The 14,388-nt window shown below is 34.8% G+C and overlaps 1 protein-coding gene across 1 annotated transcript in view; it reads left to right on the top strand.

Annotated features, from left to right (window-relative positions):
- The window catches only part of SMC3 (structural maintenance of chromosomes 3), a 53,199-nt gene that overhangs the window by 14,582 nt on the left and 24,229 nt on the right, over positions 1-14,388 (top strand). The window contains exons 8-13 of the mRNA XM_043982475.1: positions 1,494-1,611; positions 4,644-4,819; positions 6,697-6,777; positions 9,756-9,920; positions 10,216-10,337; positions 12,080-12,293. Coding sequence (XP_043838410.1) covers positions 1,494-1,611; positions 4,644-4,819; positions 6,697-6,777; positions 9,756-9,920; positions 10,216-10,337; positions 12,080-12,293 — 876 coding nt within the window. The remainder of the gene's footprint in view (positions 1-1,493; positions 1,612-4,643; positions 4,820-6,696; positions 6,778-9,755; positions 9,921-10,215; positions 10,338-12,079; positions 12,294-14,388) is intronic.

The following is a 14,388-nucleotide window of genomic DNA, read 5'->3' as shown; positions in this document are numbered from 1 at the left end:
TTTGTTTTTACATCACCATCCCTTCTGGCTATCTCTTTGACTTTCCCACCAAAGAAAGATCTTTAAGCAAAACAACCTACACAAAGTTGTCGCTTAATAATATGTATCTACACGTCCGCATCCATAATCCTCCCATACCTTCTACTGAAAAGAGGGAGGTGTTTTCTGTTTTATTCTCCTAAGCCAAGATATGTGATAGTTCCTCAGAGACTAGTTTCATTTTAGTATTCTTTTTGTTTTCATTATATTTTTTATTTTATTTTCATTATTGTAGTTTATATATATATATATATATATATATATATGTATATATATTCTGGGTTTATTTACTTTGCTCTCTCAGTTTATATCAAACTTCCCATGTTTTTCTGAATTCCTCAACTTTTGTCATTTTTTACAACAAAAACATTTCATCATATTTATATGCCACTATTTAGCCATTTCCTAATCATTTGGTACTTAGTTTGTTCCTCTTTTTTTGCTGCTATAAGAGGGCATCTGTGTCTGGTGCTTTAAGTTTTGATGTAAACAGATCTCATTTTCCTCTTAGGTTTATTAGAAATAACTTATTGATTCAGTTTTGACTACTTTGTATTGATTATTATTGAAATTTTTCTTCAGTAATAATGCAGGGGCATTGTAAATACTAAACAGATTTCTTGGTAGAAAAGTATGTTTTAGCAAATTTTAACATTGACTGACTTCTAAAATTTGATACCTTCTATCTGGAAAAAATAAGGTTTTTATAAGGCAATATGATCATATTATCTTTCTAGCAGCAACTATTTGTATACATAATTAAGGAAAAACTAATACTCTGATAAATTTAAAATATTACTGTCAAAGTGCCACAAAATTAAAATGATTAAAGGGAAAATAAACTCCAGTAGCAGGAATATAGCAGGAAAACTGTTATCTTATATTCCTTGGTAGAGGCAGCAGTCTTTAAAGTTTTACTAATGTTGATAAGTGTTTTCTCAGCCCGTAATACTTTTGTGTCCATGATAATTCTTCATTCTTCTTTATGAAAGTACTTTAGAAGCCACCACTAGATGTTGACTGGTAAGATAGTGTTGAACCCCCCCAATACAATCATTTATGGGAGTCTTTTTTCACAAAGCAAGTTTGTGAATGCTTTAATTCCAAATTTTATGTTTTAAGTTAATTTCTCCTGAGATGTATATGTATTTCAGATATTAGGTTGCAGAGGTTCAAATATCAAATTTATGATCTATTAAAATAACTATGAAAGATGTGTGTATATATTTCTATATATCTATATATACCATTTATAACCAGTCCATAATGAAACCCATGCCAAATTCTATGAGGTAAAAATGTTGTCTATCTTTGCCACTTAAGATATAATTTTTTTCAAGTATTTGAATATTTCTAACAGGTTAATCATGGTAGAACTTTGTTTAGCTTTTGTTTTTCAATAAACAGTGAAAGAACAATATATAGTCATTTAACTATTTCTTTAACTTTTTTAGATTAACCAGATGGCCACAGCACCTGACTCTCAGAGACTGAAGCTATTGAGAGAAGTAGCTGGTACTCGAGTATATGACGAACGTAAAGAGGAAAGCATTTCTTTAATGAAAGAAACAGGTAAAATAACTCTTTGGGTTTTTGCTTATTCTTTTTAGTTGTGAAGAATAATTCCTAATCCCAGTGGTATGTAACATTTGATAATACATATGTGTAATTTTGTGGAGAAATAATCAATTTAAAGTAATTATGTGTTTCCTATAACATTTATTCCTTGAATAAAATACAGTGATGTTAGGGGTTACTTAATTTCTCAATTGTGTGCCTCAGTTTACTCTTATTGAGGATTTCATTATTAGTGAGCACAATGATCTTTAGTACCTACTTTAAAGGAACACAGGAATTTCTGCGAGGTATTGTTAACTTCCAGTTCTTTGTATGTGTTGGGGGTCAGGAACAATGGTACTTTAGAATTCTTTTGGGGGGCAGCTAGGTGGCACAGTGGATAAAGCACCGGCCGTGGATTCAGGAGGGCCTGAGTTCAAATTTGGCCTCAGACACTTGACACTTAATAGATGTGTGACCCTGGGCAAGTCACTTAACCCTCATTGGCCCATCCTTCAAAAAAATTCTTTTGGGAACTTTGTAAAGTTGTAAAATTCAACTTGGACATTTTTTAAGTATAGTTTCTCTCTTTTTTTGTATTTAAGGATTAAATCACACATGGAGAACATTGTTAATAGCATTAGCAAAAGAGCAGTGTAAAAACAGTTTCCAACTTTCCAACTATCCATTATTAAGTTATTCTTCTAGTAGTTGACAGGTTGTATAGCTCAAAATTATCTATTTTTTTTAAACTACTGTGTAGGGTGTACAGATCATTGTTAGCAAAAAAACCAAGCTTAGAGAACTCATAGGCCCAAGATAAACATTATTAAGACAGTTATTAGAGGCATGCAAGTAAAAAACATTGTCCACTTTAGAAATATCATAGCATTGGTAACTTGGCTATGATTTTTGAGAAGGTTTATATTTTAAGAATATTTGTGTATTTTGAAAGAAATATTTAAAGCTGCATTACATTACTTAGTAGCTTCACTAAAGATGCCAAGAAAAGTGTATTTTTTCTAATCTACAAAGAAGCAAAATTCTTTTTTTTTTTGATAAAAGTATTTTTTTTCCAGTTACGCGCCAAAACAGTTCTCAACATTTGTTTATACAAGCTTTCCAATTTCAGATTTTTCTCCCTCCTTCCCCTCTCCCCCAGACAGCAGGCAATCTGACATAAGTTATTTTTATTTATATATATATATATAATAACATTAAACATATTTCTGCATTAGTCATGTTATAAGAGAAGAATCAGAGCAATGAGGAAAAACCTCAAAATAGAAAAACAACAGCACCAAAAGCAGAAGTAGTATGGTTCAATCAGCATCTCTACTCCACAGTTCTTTTTTTTTTTTTTCTGGATTTGGAGATCCCCTTCCATCATGAGTCCCTTGGAACTCTAATGTACCATTGAAGCAAAATTCCTTAAGAGAAAGATTTAAAAATACAAGTAGAGCAATATTTTTACCGCCCAGTAAAAAGGGGTTTAATGAAAAAGGCATTTTGCTAAGTTAACAACTGTGAGAGTAACTAAATTTTACTAAATGAATACCCTACTTTAGGTGAAAGGAAAAGAAGGAAAAGGTAAAGCTTAAAAACAAAACATCTGTACATCACCCTTTCTTCATAAGCCAACCTATAACATTGTTTTTAAAGGGGGAAACATTTCATTAACAAAAAAAGAAAGGGGACTTTTCTTTACAATTTCATCAAGAGTGTGATTCTTGAAAGAATCTCTACTAGGTTTGCTTTGGAGTCCCTTCTGACATTCAGTGCATCGTTATGTAATGAATATAGGTTAACAAATTACTTGATACATTAAACAGCTACATTTTTACTTAAGGATACTGTGTTGTTTTACAGATCTGGAAAATGAGTTAGTGTTTTGCAATTCCTACTATCAGAAATTAAAACCTTCTTAAAGACAAAGGTCTTTAAGACAGTTTATCGCTGAATGTTTAGAACATAATACTGCACTTTAGTTCAGTAGATATTTTGGCCACACTTGAATTGAGCTAGAACAGGACTTGAAAAATAAGGTTTTAAGTAAATCTGTCATTTTTAAGTTTTAGTTATAATAGAATATACAATAATCATTCAAACACTAAATATATTTTCCGTACACATGCTATCTTTATTTCTTAGATGTATCTTTGTTCATAGACCATTAACATTTTATGCTATGATCTTGACAACTCTAACAAAATTGGAAATAATAGATTATGACATCTATGCTGTATGCAAATTGTTTTGTTTTTGGTGAGGCAGTTGGGGTTAAGTGACTTGCCCAGGGTCACACAGCTTGTAAGTATCAAGTGTCTGAGGCCGGATTTGAACTCAGGTCCTCCTGAATCCAGGGCCAGTGTTTTATCCACTGCGCCACCTAGCTGCCCTGCTGTATGCAAATTGTAAACTCAGTTGTGACACACTTCTATAATTAAGCCCAGTCCTGTAAGTTTTTGTACGAGAAGAGACACTGCTAGCAGGGGAGACAGCTTCACATGAATCTTACAAAGGAATTCTTCACCACATGTGGTTGTTGAAGGATGTCATCAATATTTCTAGCTATGGCAGGGGGATATGGGGAAAATAAGACATTAATGCACTGTTGGTGGAGTTGTAAACTGATTCAAACATTCTTTAGAGGAATTTGAACTATGGCCAAAGGGCTGTTTCTAGCTTTGGGAATGTTCTTTGGTCTCTTTTAAAATAATGATTCTAATGGGACAGCTAGGTGGCACAGTGGATAGAGCACTGACCCTGGAGTCAGGAGGACCTGGGTTCAAATCCAGCCTCAGACACTTGACACTTACTAACTGTGTGACTATGGGCAAGTCACTTAACCCCAACTGCCTCACCAAAAAAAAATGGGGGCAGGAAGTAAAATAATGATTCTCTCTCCTTTGGTTTGTTAAATAAAGTGCAGGATAACCTCACTTAAATTTTTGTGATATTAAGTGTCAAGCGAATGTTCCATACTCCTAAAATTAAACTCAATTCTTGACATTATATGAAATTGTTCTTATTCTTTGTTCTTAAAGAGGGCAAACGGGAAAAAATCAATGAATTGTTAAAATATATTGAAGAGAGGTTACATACTTTGGAGGAAGAAAAAGAAGAACTCGCGCAGTATCAAAAATGGGATAAAATGAGGCGAGCCCTGGAATATACCATTTATAATCAGGAACTTAATGAAACCCGTGCCAAACTCGATGAGGTAAAAAAGTTGTCAATCTTTGCCACTTAAGATGTAATTCTTTTCATTTTTAGATAAATGTGTACTCTTTATATATATTCGCTTTGCCTCTTTGAATATGTTGAGAAACTATTTTAGAAGATGATATCATCTAATAACAGAAAAGCCCTTTTCATTTTTAATGGAGGATTTTTACTCATTCTAGAGACTTTGCTCAACTGTGATATTGAATTATTCAAAATATAGTAATTTTTTTGTTGTTTGATTCTTCCACAGGTCTAGATCACTTAACTTAGAAACTCAAAAAACTGGTTATATTTAGCTGCTTCTTCCTTCCATGAATAATGTAACCAGTGGTAATGAGGAAGTTATTGAAATTTTTAACATTTCTGATATAAGATACTAGATTACTTCACTTGATATTATAGAGATGTTTCTGAAAAATTACGTATAGAAATTCATAATAAATAATTTACAATCTGGATTAGAAATTTTGCTATTTAAAAGAATCTTACCAAAATTCCCCATTTAAAAACCTTTTTTAGGGACCCCTAGGTGGCACAGTGGATAGAATACTGGTCCAGGAGTCAGGAGGACCTGAGTTTAAATCCAGCTTCAGACATTTATTAGCTGTGTGACTCTGGACAAGTCACTTAACCCCAATTGCCTCTGGGGGACAAAATTTAAAAAATAAAAACTTCAGGGGCAGCTAGGTGGTGCAGGGGATAAAGTACTAACCCTGAATTCAGGAGGACCTAAGTTCAAATCTGGCCTCAGACACTTGACACTTACTAGCTGTGTGACCCTGGGCAAGTCACTTAACCCTCATTGCCCACCCCTCCTGCTACACTGCCCCCCCCATTTAAAAAAAAATTCATTTATAAATCACATAACTATTCCCTCTCCCTCATTCCAATATAACGGTGTAAATCCACATTTTCCTAGATCAACTTTGCTTAAAACAAAGTATACAAGTATATGGAATAGAAATATTTGGATAGTATTGGGGAATAGTAGACAAGTACTTAATGACTAAGCCATGATAGTGTCTTTTTTTAAAATGAGCACTAAAACAGTTTATCTAGGATTCACCAATATGCCTGTCAGGGTTAGGTTAAGTGACTTGCCCAGGGTCACACAGTTAGTATCAGGTGCCTGGGGATGGATTTGAACTCAGGTCTTCCTGAATCCAGGGCTGGTGCTTTGTCCACTACGCCACCTAGCTGCCGCCAGTTGTATTCTTGATGAGCAAAATTAATAGTGACATTGAAAGGGGAAAAAAAAAAGATGGTCCTAAATAAATATTGTGCTAGCTAAATGAAAAAGAATGAAAATAATTTTTAACTAACTTTTCCTTAATTTCCTAGGGATTTAAAAAATACTCTGAAATCACAAGCATTCAGATTTAGAAGGTAGCTCAGAGGCTATCTCATCCATTTTCTTCCCCAAAAGTCAAATTAACTTACTTTCTGTTCTTCATATTCATTATTCCTTCTTTCCTCTATGACTGCACCGGTTGTGTCCTGATGCCCAGAATGTTTTTTCCTTCTCTTTTATTTTTTAAAATTACATTAATATGTTTTTATGAAATAAAATTAACATTTCCATAACAGTACAATAAAAAGATGATTATATGCAAAATTGCCAATTTACTATATACCACTTGCTATTCCTTTCAAATGTACAACAGAATAATCATGTAAATTTCCTTTTTTTCCCTATCCTCCCCCCAACCCTGCCATAGAGATGGCTACCATTAAACACAAATACACACACGTATGTACATATACATCTCTATAAAATTATTCTATACATCTATCAGCTCTTTCTCTGGATGCAGATAGCCTCTATCTTCATATGTCCTTTATACTCAATTTGGCAGTGTCTTTTATTTACAGCTGTCTGCTAAAAGAGAGACAAGTGGAGAGAAATCCAGACAATTAAGAGATGCTCAACAAGATGCTAGAGATAAGATGGAGGTAAGATTATAATAGGAGATTGTTCATTTTGGTTGATAAAGAGCCCTTTGTACTTGAGTGGAGAAAGAGAATCACTATTCCTAATAGCTAGCAGGCTGTATACCTGTGAATATGAGCCAAAAGTCTGCAAACATTTATTAAGCACCTACTATGTGCCAAGCATAATGTTAAGTACTGAGGGTATAAAGGAAGGCAAAAACAGTCCCTGCCCTCAGATAATTCACATTTTAATGGGGGAGAAATCTTGAAAACAACCATCTATAAACGAGATACACAGGGCAAATTGGAGGTAGACTCAGAGGAAAGGTACTAGCATTGTGAGGGATTAATAAAATCTTGCAGGAAATGGGATTTGAGCTGGGACCTAAAGGAAATAAGGAAGCCAGAAGATGGAGATAAGGAGAATTCCAGGGGGACATCCTAAAGAGAGAACCAAGAGTTAGAAGGAGGAAAGAAGTGAGGATAGGATGCAACTTATTAACATTAGGGAAGCCAGGAGGAAGAGCATTCCAGGTATGGGGATCAGCCTGTAAAAATGCATGGAATAGGAAAATGGAGTGTCTTGTACCAGGAACATCAAAGAGGCCAGAGTCACTGGATCCCAGAGTATATAGATAGGAATAGAATATAAGATCGGAAAGTTAGGAAGGACTTTAGAAATCAAACAAAGGATTTTATATTTGATCCTGAGGTAATGGGGAGCTATTGGAGTTTACTGAATGGGGGTAAGGGGAAAAGACGTGGTTTTAGAACTGTAGTGTAGAAAGATCAGTTTGACAGCTGAGTGGAGAATAGCCTGGAGTGCGGAGAGACTTGAGGCAGAGAGGCCAAGCAGCAGGCTATTTTAGTAGTCTTAAGCGTGAAGTGATGGGGACCTTTACTAGGTTAGTGGCAGTCCCAGGAAAGAAGAGGGTGTATATGAGGGATGTTATGGAAGTAAAATTATCAGGTCTTGGTCACAGATTGTATATGAGGGATGAGAAAATTTTTGAGTCAAAGATGACACCTAGGTTTAGAGCCTGGATGATTGGGAGGATGGTGGTAGGCTGGATAGTAATAGGGAAGTTAGAAAGAGAGGAGATTTTCAGGGGAAAGATTACGAGTTTAGTTTTGGACATGTCAAATTTAGAGTGACTAAAGGATATCCACTTAGAGATGTGCAGTAATAGGCAGTTGGAGCTTTGAGCCTGGGGCTCTGCAGAGAAGTTAGGGCTAGACAAATAGATCTGAGAGTCATCTGCATAGAAATGATAACTGAATTCATGAGAGCTGATGAGATTATCAAGTGAAATAATATAGAGCAGGGGTAAGGACATACATTATAGCTAGAGGTTTTTACATTTGCATAGTATAGAAGACCCTTAGTATAGAAGAGGGCAAAGAACAAACCTTTGTGAGACATCCATGTTTAGTGGGGCAGGATCTGAATGAAGACCCAACAAAAGAAACGGTTAAGGCATAGTCAGGTAGTAGGAGAATTGGGATATATTAATGTGATGAAATACTAGAAAGAAAAGAATATTAAGAAAAAAATGTTTAATAGTGTCAAAGTTTACAGAGAGGTCAAGAAATAAGAGGATTGAGGAAATGCCAGTAGATTTGGCATTAAGAGATCATTAGTGACTTTGGAAAAAGCAATTTCAGTTGATGAAGTTGGAAACTTGACTCTAGAGTTAAGAAGAGAATGAGAGCAAAGGAAGTGGAGTCTCCTTAAGGATTTTAGCCACAGAAGGGGAGGAGAGAGAGGATAAAAGCTAGTGGGGATGGATATGTCAAGTGAAGCTTTAAGGATGGGGGAAAGACATGGATATTTTCAAGGGCATTAGGAAAGCAGCCAGTAGACAGGGAGAGAGTAGAGTTGGCAGAGGGGACTACTTGCTGGAGAAGATAAAATAATGGACTGGGATCATTTGTACTTGTAGAGGATGTGTGCTTTGGCTAGGAAAGGCCCTCTTCATGGGAGACAGGAATGAAAGAGGAAATAGTTACAGCAAGCATCTGTTTGCCTTGCAATGAGGAAGAAGACAGAAGAGGGAGTTCTTAGTGAATGGCCTCGGTTTTTTTTTCAGTAAAATACAGGGTGGTGCTCAGTCAAGAGAGAGGTGAACTGTGAGTAGTTTGGTGAACAATAAAAAGTTTTGGAAAAGCCACTGGGTGACTGAAAGTAAAGTGTAGAAGGACTATCTTGCCACAGAGATGACCCAATTGAGATTAGCACAGATTTATAATGTATTTAGTCAGCACAGTTTAATGATTTTCTATAGCTTTGTTTAGCCACACATAAGTAGGAATGAAGGCAGCAGATAGTAGAAAGAATCCAAGGCTGAGGGGCATAGCAGAGCAAGACCAGCAAAAGGGTAGGAAGGTAAAGGATTAGAGAGAGGGGCAGTGTAGAGTTGAACTTGTTTACCAAGGGATCAAGTCGGGGAGGAGAGATGAAAGCTTGTGGTTAGAGAGAAGTGAGAGCAGGTAGGAGTTTTTGAGTATAGGATGGGGAAGAGTAATATTTTGTATATTTATGACTTGTACCCTGCCCCACTTCCATAAAGTTGTAAGGAATTTAAGGGTTGGGAGAATATAGAAAAGATAGTAAGAAGGAAGGAGACATAGGACAGGTAAAAGATTAGTGACATACAATAGTCCATGTTAGATTTGCCTTCTAATTGTTATGAACTAGCATCAGGTAGTAGAAAACACTTGATTTTAGTGTCAGTTGGCTAATGTATAAGTCTTGGCTCTATTGCCTTTAGAAAGCAAAATAGATTTAGAATCAGGAACAATTTTAAAATTACCTAAATTTTGTGGTGAATTGCTCAGTATGAAGGTCAAGCCACTTAACCTCCCAAGGCCTTAGTTTTTTTATTTATAAATTAAGGATTTAGACCATATGACTTCTGTGTCCTGTCCTTTAAATCTGTAGTCCTGTGACATTTGACTAATTTCTGTTAAACCCATTTTAATTTTTTTTTTTAATATAGGATATTGAACGACAGGTTCGAGAATTGAAAACAAAAATTTCAGCAATGAAAGAAGAAAAAGAGCAGCTTAGTGCTGAAAGACAAGAACAAATTAAGCAAAGGACTAAATTAGAGCTTAAAGCTAAGGATTTGCAAGATGAATTAGCTGGCAACAGTGAACAAAGGGTAAGCTAAAATTGGGGGGGAAAGAAATATATAGATTAAAATGGTTGGGCAAATTCTTGCCACAAAAAATTCATGTCTGGCTTTTTCCAGTATGTTGCCACATCAAAATTACCTCAGTTCAGATGGGTGCTTAATGTTTGTTGAATCAGTTAAATGATTAAGATGGTTTTTTTTGTGACTTGCATTGTTTCTTGAATAGTAGTTTTTATTATATTTCTTTGAGTATGTCCCACTTTTGTACCAGTATTATAAAATTAACTGAAGTAGTTCTCATACCTCCTTCCTTCATTTTCAGAAACGCCTTTTGAAAGAAAGGCAGAAGCTTCTTGAGAAAATAGAGGAAAAGCAAAAAGAACTTGCTGAAACTGAGCCTAAATTCAACAGTGTAAAAGAAAAGGAAGAACGAGGAATTGCTAGGTCTGGTATAAGTGTCAAATTCAGAAAAGTTAAAGGCCAAAATTTTTAGTTATTTCTTTAGAAATTAATAGAATTAGTATAGTAGTGTTATTCATGTTTCCAAATATCATTGGTATAATTATGAAATAATAAGGCTAATGAAACCTGTATACAAAGTGCTTAAAAATGTTAAAGTGTTACATAATTGTGAGCTATATATTTACTTCACAGTTACACCTCGTATCATTGTGTTGCTAGAAAGGCAGCATTGTACAAAAAACAATTTGGAACTAGAGGTTTCCTTTTGTAAAGTAAAAAGGTTGGACTTAACCTCTAAGGGTCCTTCTTTTTGCAGGGCAATGAGGGTTAAGTGACTTGCCCAGAGTCACACAGCTAGTTAAGCGTCAAGTGTCTGAGGCTGAATTTGAACTCAGGTACTCCTGAATCCAAGGCCAGTGCTTTATCCACTGCACTACCTAGCTGCCCCCTAAGGGTCCTTCTAGCTATATGTGTACATTTTTGTGCAAATTTATTGTATTGTTGCATGACTTAGATTTGAATCCCAACTCTATTAGTTGCTCCTTGTATAAAACTGGACATTTTAGCTCTTTGAGTCATATCCAAAATGAGGAGGCTATCATAGATAATTTCTAAATTACTATGATTCCATGAAAGTTTATTGGGCTTTCATTTGAGGATCAGCCTAATTTGAAGAGAGACTAATCACCAGGTTGGTTGAAGGCTGGTAAATTTGGAGGCCATAGAATTAAGCAGTGTACATTATAAACATTTGTATATATCCATACATACACATATGTACACAAATGTTCATAATTCAGCAGAATTGGATTCCGATGTATTTTATTGTATACATTTAAAACATTCTGAGAATGAGTTTCAAACCAGACTACCAAATGAGTTCATGACACAAAAGATTAACAACCCTTACCCTAGGACTAACTTATTCCCCTCCTTTCTCTCACCCCCTTTGTCTCCTCATGATCCTTTGGACCATTTTGGATTAGCCCAAATCTCTGGAGTATTCTTTCTTTTGCTATAATTGCAATCTGAATTCTAGTCTGTGCAATATACTAGAGTCATTGAAGGCAGGGACCTCAGCCTGTTTATATCTTTACTAGCATAGTGTATAGTATGTATAACTGCTTAATAAATGTTCACTGAATGAATGAAAATGCCATGAAAACATCTTGTTCATTTGTTTATTGAGCTGTATTTTCAATAAGCCTACCCATTCCCTTTATATCCTTTTGTCCATAGTTTTCCATATTATTATTGCTGTGTATAGTAAATATAATTTTTATTTTTTCATTTTAGTTTTAAGACTTGAGAAGAAGTTTAAATCTTATTTTTAAATCTTTCCTAAAAATAAATTTTGGTATCTTTTTTATATTACTAATATTTTCCATTGTATCCTTTTGATTGACCCCTCACAAAGAGCCATTCCTTACAATGAGGGAAAAAAAGTTCAACAAAATCAACCAATATATCAAAACAGTCTGATTACATGTAGTGTTCCACATCCATGATCTCCCATTTCCACAGAGAAGCAGAGGGAAATATTTTCTCATATCCGTTCTTTGTGGCTAAAGTTGGCTGTTTTAATTTTGTAGCATTCAGTTTCTGTTGTTTTGGTTCTCTTTTCAGTTACATTCTTAAAGTCCTCCTGTATAGTATTTAACCCCCAGTTTTTCAGTATTAAATAATCTTTTTCTTTTTTGACCTATTTCACCAATCATGAATAGATTGGCACAAGCTACCCAGGAAAGAACAGATCTTTATGCAAAGCAAGGTCGAGGAAGCCAGTTTACGTCCAAAGAAGAGCGAGATAAATGGATTAAAAAGGAGCTAAAGTCTTTAGATCAAGCCATTAATGACAAAAAACGACAGATTGCTGCTATACACAAGGACTTGGAAGATACTGAAGCTAATAAAGAAAAAAATTTGGAGCAGTACAATGTAAGAAATTTTGAATATTTTTATTCTACTTTAGTTATGGGGTAGTTATATTTAACAAGTGTTAAATGTAAAATGTTTATATTTTTTTGAAGTTTTATGTTTAAATGTATTACTCTAAATAGTCTAGTCCTCTGAAATAAACAGAATAAGTAATTGCAATGTAGTAGAAAATGAGAATAAAATGATCTTAACGTGTACTTTGGATAATTCTTAGTTCATTTCTTTTTCTGTTTCCATGGGTAATGTTCTCTTTTATAACTCTTAAGAATGGAATCATACAAAATAAAATCTAGGTTCATAAAAAAAGCATGGAAAAAATCTTTAAAAATCATAAAAATACTGTTTTCACTATTTACATTTTTATGGACCCTGAAATTACATTATCTGATCACAGTCTGTTGTCATTCCACTTCTCCCTCTGCTTTGCAATCATTCCTGCAGGTTGTAGGAAGTATTCTTTTCTTAAAAATGGAAGAAGGCTTCTTCAAAGTGAAAACAAATAGAAAAGGACCTTGAAAGGGAGAAAGGAATCCTGGACTATGTCAGGAAGGTAGAAGAATGTTAGAAAAAAGTAAAGGAAAGGCACCTCCAGTCCCTAGAGCCAAGTAACAGTTATGAGGCTCCCTGTAGAGAAGAGATCTGAACCCTCTGAGAAGGAAGAAGCAGTTTTGTCTTGCAAAAAATGTTTTTAAGTGCATGCTGTTAGGTGAGAGATCATCCAATAAAAATAGAAGAAACAGAAAGCTCATGGTGTTCAGTGACTCGCTGCAAAAGAATGGTTTGAGGCAGCTTATTGTCAACCTGTTGACAGTGGAGAAGTGTCCTATCTCCCGAGATGTTACAGACCCTTCCAAGACATGTCTGTCAAAGCATATGACTGTGACTTCAGTGTAATTGATTGGGCAAAAATAATATTGTCCAAAGAAACCTATTGTCATTGTTAAAGGTTATATAGTTTGGATCAAAAACTGAAGAACTTTTGCATCACTCTTGCTAGTTGAAGGTAATGAGAGATGCAGATTTTTACATTGGACTGTTAGTTAAGATGGTATCTGTGATTTTGATTTGAATTTCAAGACCACTGCTTAAACTATAGGAATGAGGATCAAGCACTTGGCCAGGGACAGAAGTCCTAATGAAATCATAAAAATGTTTTCTTGGATCTTGGAAACTAATTAAAAGGAATTTAAAGGGAAAAGGAAAAGGGTAAGAAAAAAATTACTTATGTGTGTCCAACACGTTAGGCACCAGAGAGAGTAAGCTGTTCTGTAAGAAGAAAAACAATAGATATGTCTAGAAATTCATAGGAAACAGAATCAAAGAAAGGGGATAGTGGTAAAATTCATGGCCTCAGATGTCTACATGTCTACAAAATTGCTATAAGTAAGATGAATTAGAGATGCTAATGCGAAAAGCTAAATGTTACTGATACCTGTTAAGTGTTAGTGTTACCATTCCATCATAAAATTTGTGATAAAGGAGAGAAAAGGCAGCAGGAGTGTATTGTGTTTTATATCCTGTATCTTTGTAGAAGTCAAATTCTAGAGGGTTTCAGAGAAAAGGATTAGTTGGTAGGATCTCCTGGACAAGAAAAATCAGCCCAGAGGGAAAGGAAGATTTCAGAAATAAAATCCTGAAGACACAAAGAGCAGCAATTAAAATGAGGAAGAAAAGGGTGAACATTCTCTAAAGAGACCAACATGGATTCATCAAGGAACTCATTGATCTACCTAGATTTTAAAAAGGTATATAGAAAAAGTAAAAATATTGAAAGTAAGTAACAGAAGATAAATTATAGAAGTGTGGCAGGATCCTGCAAGAAGTGTCAGGAATGCTCAGTAAAAGCTAGACTGAAAAGGAAAGCTGAAGACATTAATAAATTTTTTAACTCATCACCCAGGTCTGACAAACTACATGCTTGAGAACTAAAAGAACTGGCAATTGTGATTGCTGAATCACTGTCAGTGATCTTTGAAAGATCATTGGGAATAGGAGGAATGCCTCAGGTTTGGAGAAAGGCAAATAGCCTAATTTCCACTAACAAACTAGATAATTGTAATAAACAGTCTTAGGTCTCAGAGAACAGATAGTGAAA

The sequence above is a fragment of the Dromiciops gliroides genome, chromosome 2 (assembly GCF_019393635.1).
Source record: "Dromiciops gliroides isolate mDroGli1 chromosome 2, mDroGli1.pri, whole genome shotgun sequence".
Classification (NCBI taxonomy): Eukaryota; Metazoa; Chordata; class Mammalia; order Microbiotheria; family Microbiotheriidae; genus Dromiciops; species Dromiciops gliroides.
This window is presented reverse-complemented; position numbering and strand designations above follow the sequence as displayed.